Below are 18,043 nucleotides of genomic sequence, written 5' to 3' on the forward strand. Positions count from 1 at the left end.
GTTTAATAAGACCTGAATCTTTGGGACTAATGCCTTGCTCATTTAGTGGCTCAGCTGCCCGACTCTTGACTATGCCAAAGGATATTTTTTGCACCCTGAGAGAAAGAGTGGTAGAGAACCACTATATTGTAGAATTTCAAACACATCAGTTTATCTAAGGGGGTCAGGCAGCTGAAAAAATTAAATAAATTTACCAAAAAATTTCAATCACATCAGTTTATCTAAGGGGGTCAGATAGCTCAATCCATCCATAGTTATCCAATAGCTTTGCAATCATCCATACTATCTCCCTTCCAATCCCCAGAATCCCCGAGTCCCAATGGCAGAATGGAACCTTGAGATTTAGAAGTATATTTGTCTTTTTTGAAACCTAATGCAATGTGTAGAGCTAGAGAGAGACTAAGAGAGTTCAACAATTTAAATACAATTTTCTATTATCAAAACTTGATGGAAATAGTTTTAGAAGGTGTGAGGAAGTGAGTGTGAGAGAGAAAGAGTGGTAGAGAACCACTATATTGTAGAATATAGATAATTTTGAGTGAAATAATTACAACCAAAATTTTGAATCTCATAATAAAGGACTATAAATAATTTTATATTAAAAATAGTAGTTGAATAGTCTTTTAAAGATATAATGATAAAAGGATTTTGTATTGAAACATAGTAGATTAGGATAACAAATAATCCTAATCTACTTTGAAATAATATTTTTAAAAATACAACTTTGAAATAATCCAAACTACATGGTTTAGACTCCATAACATACTAAGACTATAAATAAATTTCAATTGCTCCAAGAACATCACAAGAGAAATAAATTTTGAGCCTGTCTTAATATCCGTTAAAACAACCTACACCAATATTGTTTTCATACTTATAGAGCACTTACCTTCATTTGAATCATTTAGTTTCTCTTGGAGGTCGAGAGATTTTTCTTCCTTTCCACTTGCTGGAGAGTCATGATCTTCAACTTCTTGTTGGCCTATTTACAACCCAAACAATTCACTAGAAAATTAGAGAACCATCTAGAACAGGCTCCATCTTAAGTTTGAGCGTATGGTTCTATCGACCCATAATTATCAAAGACATATATCATCATTTTAATGCTAGCAATAATAGGCTCACACCAAAGTTTGAGCATTGAAAATAAAAACTCCATGGGCTATAATAAATTATAACTTTGAAACAACCCAAACAATTCACTAGAAAATTAGAGAACCATCTAGAAGAGGCTCCATATTAAGTTTGAGCCTATGAGTTGTTGTAACACCAGACATCAGTGCTGACTTGTTAAAACTATTATCCACTAATACTGCAAATTAAATATGTTTAGGTACCGCTCTATTGTAGGTCTCATGTCTTGGCATTCCCAAAATCACTCCACAGATGGTATACAATGCATTCCTGCAGATTGCATGGCACGGAAGCACATCGATGAGAAATGGCCAAACTTTGCAAAGGATCCTTGTCATCTGCGGCTTGGTTTGGCTATGGATGGGGTTAATCCATTTGGTTTACAATCCACAACATATAGTGTCTGGCCCGTAGTAGTTGTGAACTATAACATTCCATAATGGATGACAAGCAAGAAGGGGCATTTGATATTGAGCTTGATAATGCCCGGTCGTTACAAGGTAAAGAATATGGATGTATATCTTCAGCCGCTTGTTGATGAGCTTAAGGATTTGTGGTCTGGCATCAAGGTGGTGGACAAAAGCAAGTGTCTTGATAGACAAACAGCTTACATTAGACGCATACTTATGTGGACTATGCATGACTTCCCTAAATATAGGGAGTGTTTAGTTCTTCAAACTAGTGGCTAGAGTTGTGACGGATAGAGTTGTGACTCTGACCCCCCCCCTTCACGATTGCACTCACAGCAAACCCCTCCTTCACGATCACGCTCACAAAAAACCTCTCCTTCACACTCAAAGCATACCATTGCATCGGCCTCGAGCCGACGTATTCATCATATCAGACTTTCATAAGCGTCTCATCCTTGTTGCGGGGATGATGATGTAGTTTCTCCTATACCTCCGTTGCACAGTGCTCAGAGCATGCCGAGGAGTGTCCCAACCACTATAGAGGAGATGCTAGAGGCTTCAAGCGATGAGGGTTCTCTAGATAGGACTTTGACAGTATATGGCAAGGAGGTGCCAGAGGGGTACTCATACCTCATCGATCGTGCGACTGGCGAGATCATCATGACCCCTTAGAGGAAGCAGGTTATGAGTCACATGCGCCAATTGTGTAGATAGGTCTTTTAACATACTGTGATGGTCACTTGGAGATCTCAGAAGAAATCCTCCAAGGACTACCCACATACATACATACATACTGTATGTATGTATGTAGGTAGGTACCTACGTACTATATATATATATATATATATATATATATATATATATATATATATATATATATATATATATATATATAAAACATATTATCTTGTAAATTTGTGTAATATTTCGGGAATGCAATGCAGGAATGCAAGACAAACTAAGAAAAAAGTGTGGAGCAAATGTTATATTATAAAATGTTGTTTTGAAACAAAAAATTACATTTGGAAAAAATCGAAGAAAATTTTGTAATGTCTTTTTCAAACCGGCTAAATTTGGGAAAAACCGGATTGAATTTATAGTAGGGGGTTTCACCATTGGTTTAAATAATATTTTTTTTGTGAACACTGACCTGAATCTGTTTTCGATGTTGTTGCTGCACCTAAATCTGCTCCTATAATTACTGTTGTTGCACCTGCATCTGTTTTTGATGTTGCTGCACCTGAATCTGCACATTTTGACATCGAATGTAAGAATCCAAATTTTATATTGAAACAAAATTTGCATTCATAACGCCATATCAAGACATCACCTGGAGTCTTTTCGTCTCCTCTTGCTGCAATCTTTTCATTGCTTGTAGGTGTTGCTACATCACCTGGTACCGTTTTGTTTTGTAGCGGGTCATCTCCTCCTGAATATATACGTACGTAAAGGTAGAGAAGACATAATGTTTACTAAAACTTGTAGACATTGAATGTCACAATCAAATTTTTACATTGAGACAATATTTGAGTTCATAATGCCATATCGACACTGAAATCAACATATTTATGTACTCTTGCTTGACCTCGCCCCTCCTTCGAGCCCACTGTTCCATCGCGCCCAACCCCTGCACCCTCTCCCACCCCCTGGTTTTTTTCACCTAGTCGGTCCCCCCTTCTTTGCACCATCCTTCCCCACCTTTGCGCTTAATCAAGCTGCCCCCCTCCTCTGTCCCACGCTGCTACTCGCTGCTTCACCTCGCCCCTCTCCTTCGAGCCCACTGTTCCATCGCGCCCGATCCCTCCACCCTCTCGCACCCCCTGGTTTTTTGCACGCAGTCGATCCCCCTTTATTTGCACCGTCCTTCGCGCTTAATCAAGCTCCCCCCCTCCTCTATACCACCGTCGCACTCACCTCTTCTTCTTGAATGCTAAAGCTTTTCAAAGTCAAAGAGACCATGCCTTCTTTACCTGCAAGAAAATCAGGTGGTTGCTTAACATAAACCTTTTCTTGGAGATCATCACTAAGGAAAGCACACTTCATAGAGTCGCTCGCTATTGTGGCTCCCCCCCCCCCCCCCCCCCGGTTCTCTCTTTGTCACGGTTCCAGCCCCCGCCCTCTTACTCTATGTCCGCTCCCCCCCCCTTCTCTCTCTCTCTCTCTCTCTCTCTCTCTCTCTCTCTCTCTCTCTCTCTCTCTCTCTTGGGAAGCACAGATCTGTATTACTGAGTATGAGAAATCCCCAAAGTGCCAGTGGTGGCCTACTGTGGGGGCATACAAACATAGTATCAGTGGGTGACCTGCATGGTCACAAGGTCATGGTGGTGTGTGATAGGAGTGCAATATGAACCACAGTGGTGGGGTGTACTCCCATCTGGCATGTCCACCGACCATCCTGAAGAAAAGTGATGAACGGCCCCATTTATGAATGAAAGCCTGTCGTCTGTCCTGAGCAGAACGAGACGGTCGACAAGAAGCATCATAAATGGAGCGAAGCGAGCGGATCAGATCCACCCAGATCATGACAAGGGTGTCACGTGACGATGGGTGTGTGTGACCAAGAACATGTATGCAACGTGATCTCCAAATGTTCCACATAGCAATCGCAGAGATCAATGTGAAGACATCATCCCTGTGCCAGTGCTCCAAGTGGCGTGAGTCTGGAGGGATCATACTGAGGCATCCCCGCGAATACCCCATCGATGTAAGCATAAGAACAGGGTCTGTATCCTCCCCCTCAAAAAATATATGTGGGCCAGGCCAAGGGAGAAGCCACAACACAGATCCCCAGCTGAGGAAGCTTGCATGCAACCCTGCCCTGCTGAGCAGTAAAGCCACTGCTCTCCACACGGAGAAGGCAGAAGAACAGGACCATAGGCAGTGGGCCTGAGACTCTGAAACATGTAGATCACAGCGGATGCATATGGGATCATGACCCATCTGAGCTCCCCAAGTGCCAACTGCAAGACCCGCATGAGCAGCCATCCAAAAGAAGAAAGTGATCCTGCGGGAGATCCTCCATCTCCAGATGGAAGACCAAAACTGTGTCAAAAAGGCATGGGAGAGACCAGCATGAAGCCATGTGCCTAAGCGAGTCGGTCTATGCAATGAACGACGAAGCAAGCAATGTCTCCCGATGCGCACAGAGTATGCAAAGAAAGATGCATGACGAGCCCCTGCGTCCACAGCTGGCCACTCCCACTCTCCAGGGTCCCAATACAACTGCGAAGGGGGCGTCCCTCCCAAATCCATAATCGCCAACTAGGGGCAATGTCAATGTGAAAAGACGGATCCACCTCCCGCCTTTTCCTATATGACCCCACCACACGAATGGGAGTCCAATCATACTGCCTCAACTCCTCCACGCATCCCAAACCATGATACTGCAATCTGACATGACCAAAGCAGTCAGGGACACCCACAGGGATAAACAACATAGGATAGTGACAGTGTGAACTCCAAACAAGAGATGGGGTGCCCTCATCACCAAACATACATAACCAGCCAATGTGCTCCGGCATCTCATGTAAACCACGAACGGCGCTGTCGCAGAGCGGAGGAATAGCTGCATCAATCTCGGCCAAACGAGGGATGACACCCCTGCAAATGGAGAACTCCTATAAGATCCGCTTGGAGCTGACGTGTCTGAGACCATACATACATAGAAGCAGCAGGACCATGATCCCAGGAAGCCCAGTCAATGTGCATCCTCTGTCCAAGCTGACGACCCCCTGCATCCAATACATGTGGACTCCAAATGAGTGGCTGACGCTCAATCTCAGGTAATGAAGCAGGAGGACGTCTCCGCAAACTCTGCCGCATAGAAGACCAAATGTCCAAAATAGAGCGCATAAAGGGAGACAGGTGAGATGTCTGCAAAGGCCCATCCGAAAAAATATAGCGAATGCCGGCAGACCAAGTGTGACCATCCCGAGTACCTAAGCGAGGCGACACAGAGTGCAACATTGATCTGAACAACATCTTCCAAGATTCAGTTTCGGGAAACAAACCACGGACAATGAACTTGGTAAGTAAAGCACGACACTACATCTCAGGATCAATAATACCAAGTCCTTCCTCTGTCGTGGGCAGGATAATCGTCGCCCAACTAACTCTAGCTCTGGTGTCAACAGTGCCATCCCGACCACTCCATAGAAAGTTGCGGATCAGGCGTCGTACTTGCCGCAATACACCCGTATGAAGCATCCAGCATGAAGCAATGTACCAAACAAAGGCCAGGAGGACCTGGTTGGCCACAAGGGCCCGTCCTGCAAGAGACAAGTGCTGAGCTGACCAAGGGCATAGCTTCCGACGAAGCGACTGCAGAACCGGATCAAACTGCTGCTGAGGTGTAATATCCAATCCAACTTGAAAACCCAGATAACGACAAGACTGTCCTGGCTGCAACCAAGTAAACCCCTCTGCAATACCCCAGGTCGGTGCATCATCTGAACCAACAAGCATACCATATGATTTGTGCCAGTTGATGCGGGCACCACTGGCCAAGCAGTAAACATCCAAAACTGAGCGTGTAGCATCAAGGGTGGCAATGGCATAAAGAACCATCAAAAGAGTATCATCAGCATACTCCTGATCAACCAAATCGCGCTCACCCGCTAATGGCAAAGCAACACCCTGTATATCTCTCTGACGTGCATGAATGAAGTCCGAGAGCGCCTCGCCCACAAAAAGGTATAGATATACTGCCAGAGGGCAGCCCTGTCTCACTGAGCGGGAGATGTCAAAAGATCTGCCAACAAAACCCCCAATAGTGACTGCACTCGATGCTGACCGATAGAGAGCAGAGACTCCAGTGATCCACTGCTGCGGAAATTCCATGCGCAAAAGAGTCCCCTCCAAAAAAGGCCAGTCCACCCTGTCGTAGGCTTTCTCAAAATCGAGAAACAACAAAGCAAGGGGGGTGCTAGTAGAGCGAGCCCACTCGACAGCCTGGTGATAGCAAAAAATGTTATCCAAGATGCTGCGATCCTGGATAAAAGCAGTCTGAGATCCATGAACGATGTCAGCAAGAAAAGGTCTCACCCGAGCTGCCAGCATAGTCGCAAATATCTTATATACCGTCGAGAGGAGGATAATAGGTCTCCACTGACGCAAAAGTGTGGTATCCCCTCCCTTAGGTATAAGAGATATAAGTCCTGAGCAAAGAGAACGTGGCATAGAACCCGAATCATATATCTCCTGTAGGCCGTGAAGCAGGACCCCAGAGATAGTATCCCAATGTGTGACAAAGAACTGTCTGGTAAGACCGTCATCTCCCGGGCAAGAAAACGGGATCAAGAGCATCCACTGCCTCTCGTAGCTCCTGCACTGTAAACCGTGAACAAAGAGTGCGGGCCATATCAGCAGTGACAGAGCGTCTCGTATGAGACCACACAGTATCTCTGGCATCCTCAATCTCAGCTGTGACCGGATCAGCGCTGAAAAGAGTCTCATAATAAGAGGTGGCAACATCAAGAGCACGGTCTGGGGGTGTCTGCAAAAGTCCCTGGTCGTCTAGAACAGTACGGAGAGTAGTACCAGAGGGTCTCTCCCTGTGTGCAGAAAAGAAGTCTTTGTTCATCCGGTCACCAAGCGCTACCCAACGAGCCGTTGTCATGTGACTGGAGAACTCAGAGCGTCTCTCCTGAATCTCCCGAATCTTTGCAAGAATCTCAGCATGGGTACCAGCATAGTGTGCATCACCTGAGTGGGACTGTAATAGCCGTTGGACCGAAGCTAAAGGAGCAATCAAAAAGCGCGCACGCTGAGCCACTGCACGACGGCAAGCGGAGGTGGTCTCTCTGCAGGATGTACTCGACTCTGAAAGCACGACACTGCATCTCAGGATCAATAATACCAAGTCCTCCCTCTGAGGTGGGCAGGATAATCGTCGCCCATTTAACTCTAGCTCTGGTGTCTACAGTGCCATCCCGACCACTCCATAGAAAGTTGCGGATCAGGCGTCGCACCTGCCGCACTACACCCGTATGAAGCATCCAGCATGAAGCAATGTACCAAACAGAGGCCAGGAGGACCTGGATGGCCACAAGGGCCCGTCCTGCAAGAGACAAGTGCTGAGCTGACCAATGGCATAGCTTCCGACGAAGCGACTGCAGAACCGGATCAAACTGCTGCTGAGGTGTAATATCCAATCCAACCTGAAAACCCAGATAACGACAAGACTGTCCTGGCTGCAGCCAAGTGAACCCCTCTACAATACCCCAGGTCGGTGCATCATCTGAACCAACAAGCATACCATATGATTTGTGCCAGTTGATGCAGGCAACACTGGCCAAGCAGTAAACATCCAAAACGGAGCGTGTAGCATCAAGGGTCGCAATGGCATAAAGAACCATCAATAGAGTATCATCAGCATACTCCTGATCAACCAAATCGCGCTCACCTGCTAATGGCAAAGCAACACCCTGAATGTCTCTCCGACGTGCATGAATGAAGTCCGAAAGCGCCTCGCCCACAAAAAGGTATAGATATACTGCCAGCGGGCATCCCTGTCTCACTGAGCGGGAGATGTCAAAAGGTCTGCCAACAAAACCCCCAATAGTGACTGCACTCGATGCTGACCTATAGAGAGCAGAGACTCCAGTGATCCACTGCTGCGGAAATCCCATGCGCAAAAGAGTCCCCTCTAAAAAAGACCAGTCCACCCTGTCGTAGGCTTTCTCAAAATCGAGAAACAACAAAGCAAGGGGGGGTGCTAGTAGAGCGAGCCCACTCGACAGCTTGGTGATAGCAAAAGATGTTATCCAAGATGCTGCGATCCTGGATAAAAGCAGTCTGAGATCCATGAATGATGTCTGGAAGAAAAGGTCTCACCCGAGCTGCCAGCATAGTCCCAAATATCTTATATACCGTCGAGAGGAGGGTAATAGGTCTCCACTGACGCAGAATGTGGTATCCCCACCCTTAGGTATAAGAGATATAAGTCCTGAGCAAAGAGAACGTGGCATAGAACCCGAATCATATATCTCCTGTAGGCCGCGAAGCAGAACCCCAGAGATAGCATCCCAATGTGTGACGAAGAACTGTCTGGTGAGACCGTCATCTCCCGGACAGGAGACGGGATCAAGAGCATCCACTGCCTCTCATAGCTCCTGCACTGTAAACTCTGAACAAAGAGTGCGCGCCATACCAGCAGTGACCGAGCATCTCGTATGAGTCCACACAGTATCTCTAGCATCCTCAATCTCAGCTGTGACCGGATCAGCACTGAAAAGAGACTCATAATAGGAGGTAGCAATGTCAAGAACACGGTCAGGGTGAGTCTGCAAAAGTCCCTGGTCGTCTAGAACAGCACGGAGAGAAGTACCAGAGGGTCTCTCCCTGTGTGCAGAAAAGAAGTCTTTGTTCATCCTGTCACCAAGCGCTACCCAACGAGCCGCTGTCATGTGACTGGAGAACTCAAATCGTCTCTCCTGAATCTCCCGAATCTCTGCAAGAATCTTAGCATGGGTACCAGCATAATGTGCATCACCCGGATGGGACTGTAATAGCCGCTGGACCGAAGCTAAAGGAGCAACCAAGGAGCGCGCGCGCTGGGCCACCACACGACGACAAGCGGAGGTGGTCTCCCTACAAGAGATGCTGGACTCTGTGATACAGGTGGCCAAAAACTCAGCATGTGAGTACTGTGTAGAGGGATCATGAGGTATAGGATCAGCACTACATATCTGAGAAACACGATCAGATAAATCAGGATCTGAGAGCAATCTGTCCGGAATCCTAGATCCCCGCCTCCCAGCAAGGGGACGCGCAAAAGTAATATCCAAAGAAAGAGGACTATCATCGGACATAGAAGTGCCAGGGCAAATACAGATGGAGCCACCCAAGAAAGAAGCCCAATCTCCAACATAAAATCTATCCAACCTCTCTAGTAAGCGTCCCTGCTGACATGAGAAGCTTAAGGAGCGAGGATGGTGAGCAAAAGAAGGCGTATGCCACGCATCCACAACATGAATACATAACAAAAATCTCTCCAAGGCATCCTGCTCTGACCGCGCAATAGATGTCAACACAGGGGCAATCTCCGCCTGGTAGTCCTGTGGAGACTCAATGTTGTTGAAGTCTCCTCCAACAACCCAAGAATCAACTGACAAAAGCATAGGAGAGATGGCATCCACCAAGAGGCTCCAAAAAGCCGAACGTGCTCGAGCATGGGTCGGAGCATAAATCGTCAAGAAGCCAACCCAAGCATCCGCAATCCTCAGTACCACAAACATTGCCCTACCAGGCACCAATATATCATGCTGACACACCGAGCTCACAAAGGCGGAGCTGATAGATATGCATACCCCACAACTGTGACCAGAATCCCCAATAGATGGTGACCAGTAAGTACGGGATCCAGTGCCCAAAAGATGACCAACGGGATGTGCCAACTTATGCTCCTGCAGCATCAAAATGTCCACAGGTGATGAAGTGGCACTAGCAATCTCTCTCTTGAGGCGGGATGCTCTGTTCCCAACTAACCTTGAAGTGCGTAAACCATTAACATTCCAAGAGAGGATACGCATGATAAAAAACCGAGAGTAAAAACTGTACATCCAAGAGCAAAAAACTGTACATCCAAATGAAGGCCAACGCAAATACATCCATCAAGGCCAATGCAAAGGCAATCTGAAGGCATGAAACTGTACATCCATAACCATAGCCATAGAGGCCAGAACAGCAAGGCAACCATAGTAGCCCCGGATAAACATCCAACAAGGTGACTGGCCGGTCTATACTCCTGAAAAGGGAAACCACAAGACTACATCCCAAAAAGCAGTATGTCATCCATGATGAAAAGCGCATATAGCATCCCTGTAACAATGCAGAAAAAACTGTCCACATCACAATCTCTGCCTCTTGGAGGAAGCTGTCAACTCCAAAGAACCAGCCTGCGGCGGAAGATGTGCAATCCTCTTCCCCATGGCAAAAAAATGAACATCTGCAAGCCACTGACTAACCACAATCTGCATACATCTCAAAACAACAGCCACCCTCTTGACGCCCCATATCTTCATCGAGGAGGGCATCGTGAAGGAGTCCTGTAGACAAATAACCGGCGGCAGACAGAAACAGTAATCTGCATCCAGCCACTCGATAGCGCCACAACAGTGAGGGAACAGTGACTGGAACCAGGCCGTATCGAGCGGAGAGCCAAGCCAACCCTGCAACTGGGAGAAAGTGTGAGTACTAACATGCTGTAAAACACTCTCCTCAGACCAAACCTCAGAGCCAGCAAAAGGTAATACAAAGGAACGTAGCGGACTAGAGAGGCCACCAACAAACTGAAAACCTGAGGTAACTCTAGCAGATCGCTGTAACATGTAGACCCTGATCACAAAGGGGCCTAACTCATGAGCACTGCTCTCAGCGCGATCTGCTCCCCAAGCTGGCGGGCTGTAGTCCAGGAACGCACGAGGTACTCGGGGAAGTGGCGGAGGAAGGGGCAGCAGCGGTGTAGAAGCTGGAGGAGCAGGTAAAGCCCAGGGAGTAGAAGGCCTCACGGGACGAGGCAGAGGGGATCGCTCGTCAACCTGCATGGCGACAGGCTCAATAGGCAGATCCATCTGGAGAGGTGGCTGAGACTGGGCAGATCGGGGGGATGCCCGAGGAGAGGGTAAGGGTGGAAAGTGGGAAGCCTGAAGGACAGCAGGTGGAAGCTGACGGTCAGGCTCTAAGGAGAACTGAGTGCCAAGAACCGAAGAGACTGCCAGCGAAAGAGGCCTGGCAGAAGGCTCAAGCTCAACAGTCGCTGCAGGAAGGTCGTGGAGCTGTCTCTGTTGAAAAGTATGACGGCGCGGCACTGGCCTCCACTCCCCAGCTGGAGGAACAGGAGCAGAAGGGGGGGGATGGCGACTCAAGGAAGGAATGTCTGTCTGAGTCGGAGTCTTCCCATTGTGCTGTTGCTGGGCTCTGGTCTGGTCACCGGAGACACTGGCCAGGTCTGCCAGTGACAAAAAGGCGCTGGGTCAAGCCGCAACCACCGCGTCCAGTGACGAGAATGGAATCAGGGATCTCTGAAGAAGCAAACAACTGAACTCGAGGAGGCCCAGCAGAAAGGCGCACAAAGCCAGGAACAACAGTCCCCAGGTCGGACGCCACTCTCTCTCTCTCTCTCTCTCTCTCTCTCTCTCTCTCTCTCTTTTCTTTTTTTTTGGGAAGCACAGATCTGTATTACTGGGTATGAGAAATCCCCAAAGTGCCAGTGGTGGCCTACTGTGGGGGCATACAATCATAATATCAGTGGGTGACCTGTATGGTCACAGGATCACGGTGGTGTGTGAGAGGCGTGCAATATGAACCACAGTGGTGGGGTGTACTCCCATCTGGCATGTCCTCCGATCATCCTGAAGAAAAGTGAAGAACGGCCCCATTTACGAATGAAAGCCTATCATCTGTCCTGAGCAGAACGAGACGGTCGAGAGGAAGCATCATAAATGGAGCATAGAGAGCGGATCAGATCCACCCAGATCATGACAAGGGTGTCACGTGACGATGGTTATGTGTGACCAAGAACATGTATGCAGCGTGATCTCCAAATGTTCCACATAGCAATCGCAGATATCAATGTGAAGACATCATCCCTGTGCCAGTGCTCCAAGTAGCGTGAGTCTGGAGGGATCATACTGAGGCATCCCCGCGAATACCCCATCGATGTAAGCATAAGAATAGGGTCTGTATCCTCCCCCTCAAAAAATATATGTGGGCCAGGCCAAGGGAGAAGCCACAACACAGATCCCCAGCTGAGAAAGCCTGCATGCAACCCTGCCCTGCTGAGCAGTAAAGCCACTGCTCTCCACACGGAGAAGGCAGAAGGACAGGACCACAGACAGTGGGCCTGAGACTCTGAAACATGTAGATCACAGCGGATGCATATGGGATCATGACCCATCTGAGCTCCCCAAGTGCCATCTGCAAGACCCGCATGAGCAGCCATCCAAAAGAAAAAAGTGATCCTGCGGGAGATTCTCCAACTCCAGATGGAAGACCAAAACTGTGTCAAAAAGGCATGGGAGAGACCAGCATGAAGCCATGTGCCTAAGCGAGTCGGTCTATGCAAAGAACGACGAAGCAAGCAATGTCTCCCGATGCGCACAGAGTATGCAAAGAAAGATGCATGACGAGCTCCTGGGTCCACAGCAGGCCACTCCCACTCTCCAGGGTCCCAATACAACTGTGAAAGGGGCGTCCCTCCCAAATCCATAATCGCCAGCTGGGAGCAATGTCGATGTGAAAAGACGGATCCACCTCCCGCCTTTTCCTGTATGACCCCACCACACGAATGGGAATCCAATCATACTGCCTCAACTCCTCCAAGCCTCCCAAACCATGATACTGCAATCTGACATGACCAAAGCAGTCCGGGACACCCACAGGGATAAACAACATAGGATAGTGACAGTGTGAACTCCAAACAAGAGATGGGGTGCCCTCGTCACCAAACATACATAACCAGCCAATGTGCTCTGGCATCGACCACGAACGGCGCTGTCCCAGAGCGGAGGCTCTCTCTCTCTCTCTCTCTCTCTCTCTCTCTCTCTCTCTCTCTCTCTGTGTGCTAAAACTATAGAAAACCTGAAAATTTATTTTCCTGAGCGAGCCGGGAGGAGGCGGCCTGGGGGCGACGAGAGTGGAGGAGGCGGTCTGAAGGGTTAATTTAATTTTGGGCGTTTAGGGTAAGGCTACGTGCTGGAGAATGCAGGCCGAAGGGGAGAGAACGCCGGGGTTGAGCGGGCTGAAAAGGCAAAGCTAGGCTGGCTGGGTCGGGCAAGCTGGACCGGCAGAGCAGGCTGAGCTAGGACGGCGGAGCTCGCTAGACCAGGCAGGCGCAGGCGGAGAAGCAACGCGAGGGCGGAGCTTGCAAAAGTAGGCGGAGCAACAGAGGGTGCAAGCGAGACGGAAGAGCGTAAGTAAACAAGGCAGCAATGACGCGATAGCACAGCGGCAACGCGCGCGCAAGAAGCAACACAGCAGAGCGCGCGACAGCAGGGAGCTCACACCAACAAGCCACAACGGGGGGGGGGGGGAAGCGACTGCTAGGGATTGCAAACCAAGGTGCGGCACGCAGAGCTGAACACAACACGCTCCTCTCTCTCTCTCTCTCTCTCTCTCTCTTTTTTTTTTTTTTGGGGAGCACAAATCTGTATTACTAAGTATGAGAAATCCCCAGAGTGCCAGAAATAGCCTACTCAGGGGGCATACAAACTATAGATCAATCAGAGACCTGTAAGTAGGCAGTGCTAGATCACGGCGGTGCGTGAGATGTATGCAATATGAACCACTGTGGTGGGGTGTACTCCCATCTAGCATGTTCTCCGACAATCCTGAAGAAAAGAGGCGAACGCCCCCATCTATGAAAGCCTGGCGTCTATCCTGAGCGGATCGTGACGGACGACAGGACTCATCATAAATGGAGCGTAGTGAGCAGATCAGATCTACCCATATCATGACAAGTGTGTCGCATGTCGATGGCTGTGTGTGACCAAGAACATGGAGACAGCGAGCTCTCCAAATGTTCCACATCGCAATCGCAGCAATCACAGTGAAGACATCGTCCCTGTGCCAATGCTCCATCTGTCGTGACTCTGGCGGAATCATACTAAGGCATCCCAGCGAATACCCCATCGCTGTAAGCATAAGAACAGGATCTGTATCCTCTCCCTCGAAAAATAAGGCAGCTGGACAGGACCACAGGCAGTGGGCCTGAGACTCTGAAACATGCAAATCACAGCGGACACAGATGGGATCGTGGCCCATCAAGGCACCCCATGTGCCAACTGCAAGACCCGCATGAGCAACCATCCAAAAGAATAAAGTGATCTTGCGTGGGATCCTCTAGCCCCAAATGGAAGTCCAAAACTGTGTAAGGAAAGCATGGGAGAGACCAGCATGCAGCCATGTACCCAAGCGTGTCGGTCGATGCAGCGATCGACGGAGTAAGCAATGCCTCCCAATGCGTACTGAATACGCAAAAAATGATACGTGCCGAGCCCTCGGCTCCACAGAAGGCCACTCCCACTCACCAGGGTCCCTCCCAGATCCATAGTCGCCAACTGGTGGCCATATCCATGTGAAAAGATGGGTCCACCTCCCGCCTTTTCCTGTAAGAACCAACCACACGAATGGGTGTCCAATCATACTGCCTCAATTCCTCCGGGCATCCCAAACCATGATACTACAATCTAACATGGCCGAAGGAGTCAGGCACTCCCACAGGAATAAATAGCATAGGCCAATAGCAATGAGAGCTCCAAACAAGAGATGGTGTGCCCTGATCACCAAACATACATAACCAACCAATGTGGTCCGGCATCATATGTAAGCCCCGAATGGCACGGTCCCAAAGCTCTAAAATAGCTGCATCAATCTCTGTCATCCGTGGAAGTACACCTCTGCCTATAGAGAACTCCTCCGCAATAAAATCACCCGGGAGCTGTCGTGACTGAGACCAAACAAGCATAGAAGAAGCTGGCCCACAATCCCAGGAAGCCCGGTCAATGTGTGTCCTCTGTCCAAGCTGACGACCCTCTACATCCCGGACATGGGGACTCCAAATGAGGGGCGGACGCTCAATCTCTGGCAATGAAGCAGGAGGACGACGCTGCAAACTCTGCCGCATGGAAGTCCAAATCTGTAATATAGAGCACATAAATGGTGACAGATGATCAGTGTGCAGAGGGGCATCTGAAAAAATGTAGCGAATACCAGGAGACCAAGTATGACCATCACGGGTACCAAAGCGCGGTGACACTGTATACAAGACTGATATAAAGAGCGTCTTCCAAGTTTCATTGCCCGGAAACAATCCACGGACAATGAACTTGGTAAGTAAAGCGCGGCATTGCATCTCAGGATCAATAATACCAAGACCTCCCTCTGCAATAGGCAGTATGATCGTCGCCCAGCTAACTCTGGCTCTGGTGTCAACAGTGCCATCATGACCACTCCATAGGAAGTTGCGGATCAGGCGACGAACCTGCCGCATCACACCCGCATGGAGCATCCAACAGGAAGCAATGTACCAAACAGAGGCCAAGAGAACCTGATTGGCCACCAGAGTCCGTCCTGCAAGAGATAAGTGCTGGGATGACCAATGGCATAGCTTCCGGCGAAGCGACTGCAGAACCGGAGCAAACTGCTGCTGAGGTGTAATATCCAAACCAACCTGAAATCCCAGATACCGGCAAGTCTGTCCTGGCTGTAGCCAAGTGAACCCCTCTGCTACACCCCAAGTCGGTACATCCTGTGATCCAACCAGCATACCATATGATTTGTGCCAGTTGATGCGAGCACCACTGGCCAAACAATAGACATCCAAAACTGAGCGTGTAGCATCTAGCACCGCAATGGCGTAAAGAACCATCAACAGAGTGTCATCAGCATACTCCTGATCAACCAAATCACGCTCACCCGCGAGAGGCAAAGCAACACCCTGTATATCTCGCTGTCGTGCATGAATGGAGTCAGAGAGCGCCTCACCCACAAAGAGGTAGAGATACACTGCCAAGGGGCATCCCTGTCGCACCGAGCGAGAAATGTCAAAGGATCTGCCAATAAAACCCCCAATAGTCACTGCACTAGATGCTGATTTATAAAGAGCTGAAACTCCAGTGATCCACTGCTGTGGAAATCCCATGCGTAAAAGGGTTCCCTCAAGAAAAGACCAGTCCACTCTGTCATAGGCTTTCTCAAAATCGAGAAACAAGAGAGCGAGGGGGGTACCAGTAGATGTGGCCCACTCAACAGCCTGATGGTAGCAAAAGATGTTATCCAAGATGCATCGATCCTGGATAAAAGCGGTCTGAGATCCATGAATGATATCAGGAAGATAAGGTCTCAATCGCAATGCCAACATAGTAGCGAATATCTTATATACCGTGGGGAGGAGGGTAATAGGTCTCCACTAGCGCACAATCCCCTCCTTTAGGTATAAGAGATATAAGCCCTGAGCAAAGGGAACGTGGCATAGATCTCGAATCGTATACCTCCTATAGTCCTCTGAGTAAAGCCCCAGAGATAACATCCCAATGTGTAATGAAAAATTGACGGGTAAGACCATCATCCCCTGGACAGGAAGCAGGATCAAGAGCATCCACTCCCTCTCGTAACTCTTGCACTGTAAACTCCAAACAAAGAGTGTGGGCCATGTCAGCTGTGACTGAGCGTCTCGTATGAGACCAAACAGTATCTCTCGCAACCTCAACCTCGGCTGTGACCGGGTCAGCACTAAAGAGATCCTCATAATAGGTAGTAGCAATGTCAAGAACACGGCCTGGGTGAGTCTCCAATAGTCCCTGGTAATCCAGAACTGCCCGGAGAGTAGTCCCATATGGTCTCTCTCTCTGCGCGGTAAAGAAGTCTTTGTTCATCCGGTCACCAAGCGCTACCCAACGAGCCGCTGTCGCGTGACTGGAGAACTCCGATCTTCTGTCCTGAACCTCCCGAATCTCTGTAAGTAACTCAGAATGTCTACCAGCAAAATGTGCATCACCCGGATGGCACTTTAAAAGCCACTGTACCGATGCCAATGGAGAAGAAACTCAGCATGCATAAACTGTGCAGTAGGAGCCTGCAGTATGGGATCAGCTTCCCAAATCTGAGCAATGCCAACAAATAAATCAGGACTGGAAAGCAACCTATCCGGAATCCTGGACCCCCGCCGAACTGCAAGGGGTCGCGCAAAAGTAATAGTCAATGAAACAGGGCAATGATCTGACATCGAGGTGCCGGGCCAAATGCAAATGGAGCCACCCAAGAAGGAGGCCCAATATCCAATATAAAATCTATCCAGTCTCTCCAATAAACGGCCCTGCTGACGGCGCAATCCCCAGGAGAAGTCCAAGGAGCGAGGGAGGTGAGCAAAAGAGGGCGTACACCATGCATCAACGGCATGAATACATAGCAAAAATCTCTCCCAATCATCCTGCTCTGACCGCGCAATAGAAGTCAACACAGGGGCAACCTCAGCCTGGTAGTCCTGAGCAGACTCAATGTTGTTGAAATCTCCTCCAACAACCCATGAGTCCACTGACGAAAGCACAGGAGACAGGGCATCCACCAACAGGCGCAAAAAAGCAGATCTAGATCGAGCATGAGTCGGCGCATAAATCGATAAGAAGCCAATCCGAGTATCTGCAATCCTCACAATCACATACATAGCCCTGCCAGGAACTAAAATACCATGCTGACACACTGAGGCTACAAAGGCCGGGCTAACTGAAATGCATACGCCACAACTATGACCAGACTCCCCAATAGAAGGTGACCAGTAAGTACGAGACCCAGTGCCCAAGAGACGGCCATAGGGGTGTGCTAACTTATGCTCTTGCAACATCAAAATGTCCACAGGAGAAGGAATGGCACTGGCAATCTCTCTCTTGAGTCGGGAGGCTCTATTCCCAACTATCCTTGAAGTGCATAAACCATTAACATTCCAAGATAAGATATGCATAGCACCACAAATAGAGCAAGAACTGTACATCTATAAGACAATA

The 18,043-nt window shown here is 48.7% G+C and overlaps 1 protein-coding gene across 6 annotated transcripts in view; it reads right to left on the minus strand.

Annotated features, from left to right (window-relative positions):
* The window catches only part of LOC147626487 (uncharacterized), a 376,917-nt gene that overhangs the window by 337,439 nt on the left and 21,435 nt on the right, over positions 1 to 18,043 (minus strand). For all 6 annotated transcript variants that reach the window (XM_086816550.1, XM_086816552.1, XM_086816551.1 and 3 more), the window contains 2 exons: positions 2,875 to 2,973; positions 2,695 to 2,790 (listed from right to left, as the gene is read on the minus strand). In XM_086816550.1, the coding sequence (XP_086672676.1) occupies positions 2,695 to 2,790; positions 2,875 to 2,973 (195 nt within the window). The remainder of the gene's footprint in view (positions 1 to 2,694; positions 2,791 to 2,874; positions 2,974 to 18,043) is intronic.

Source organism: Cibotium barometz, chromosome 22 (genome assembly GCF_041138505.1).
Source record: "Cibotium barometz isolate CiBa-2024 chromosome 22, ASM4113850v1, whole genome shotgun sequence".
Taxonomy (NCBI): Eukaryota; Viridiplantae; Streptophyta; class Polypodiopsida; order Cyatheales; family Cibotiaceae; genus Cibotium; species Cibotium barometz.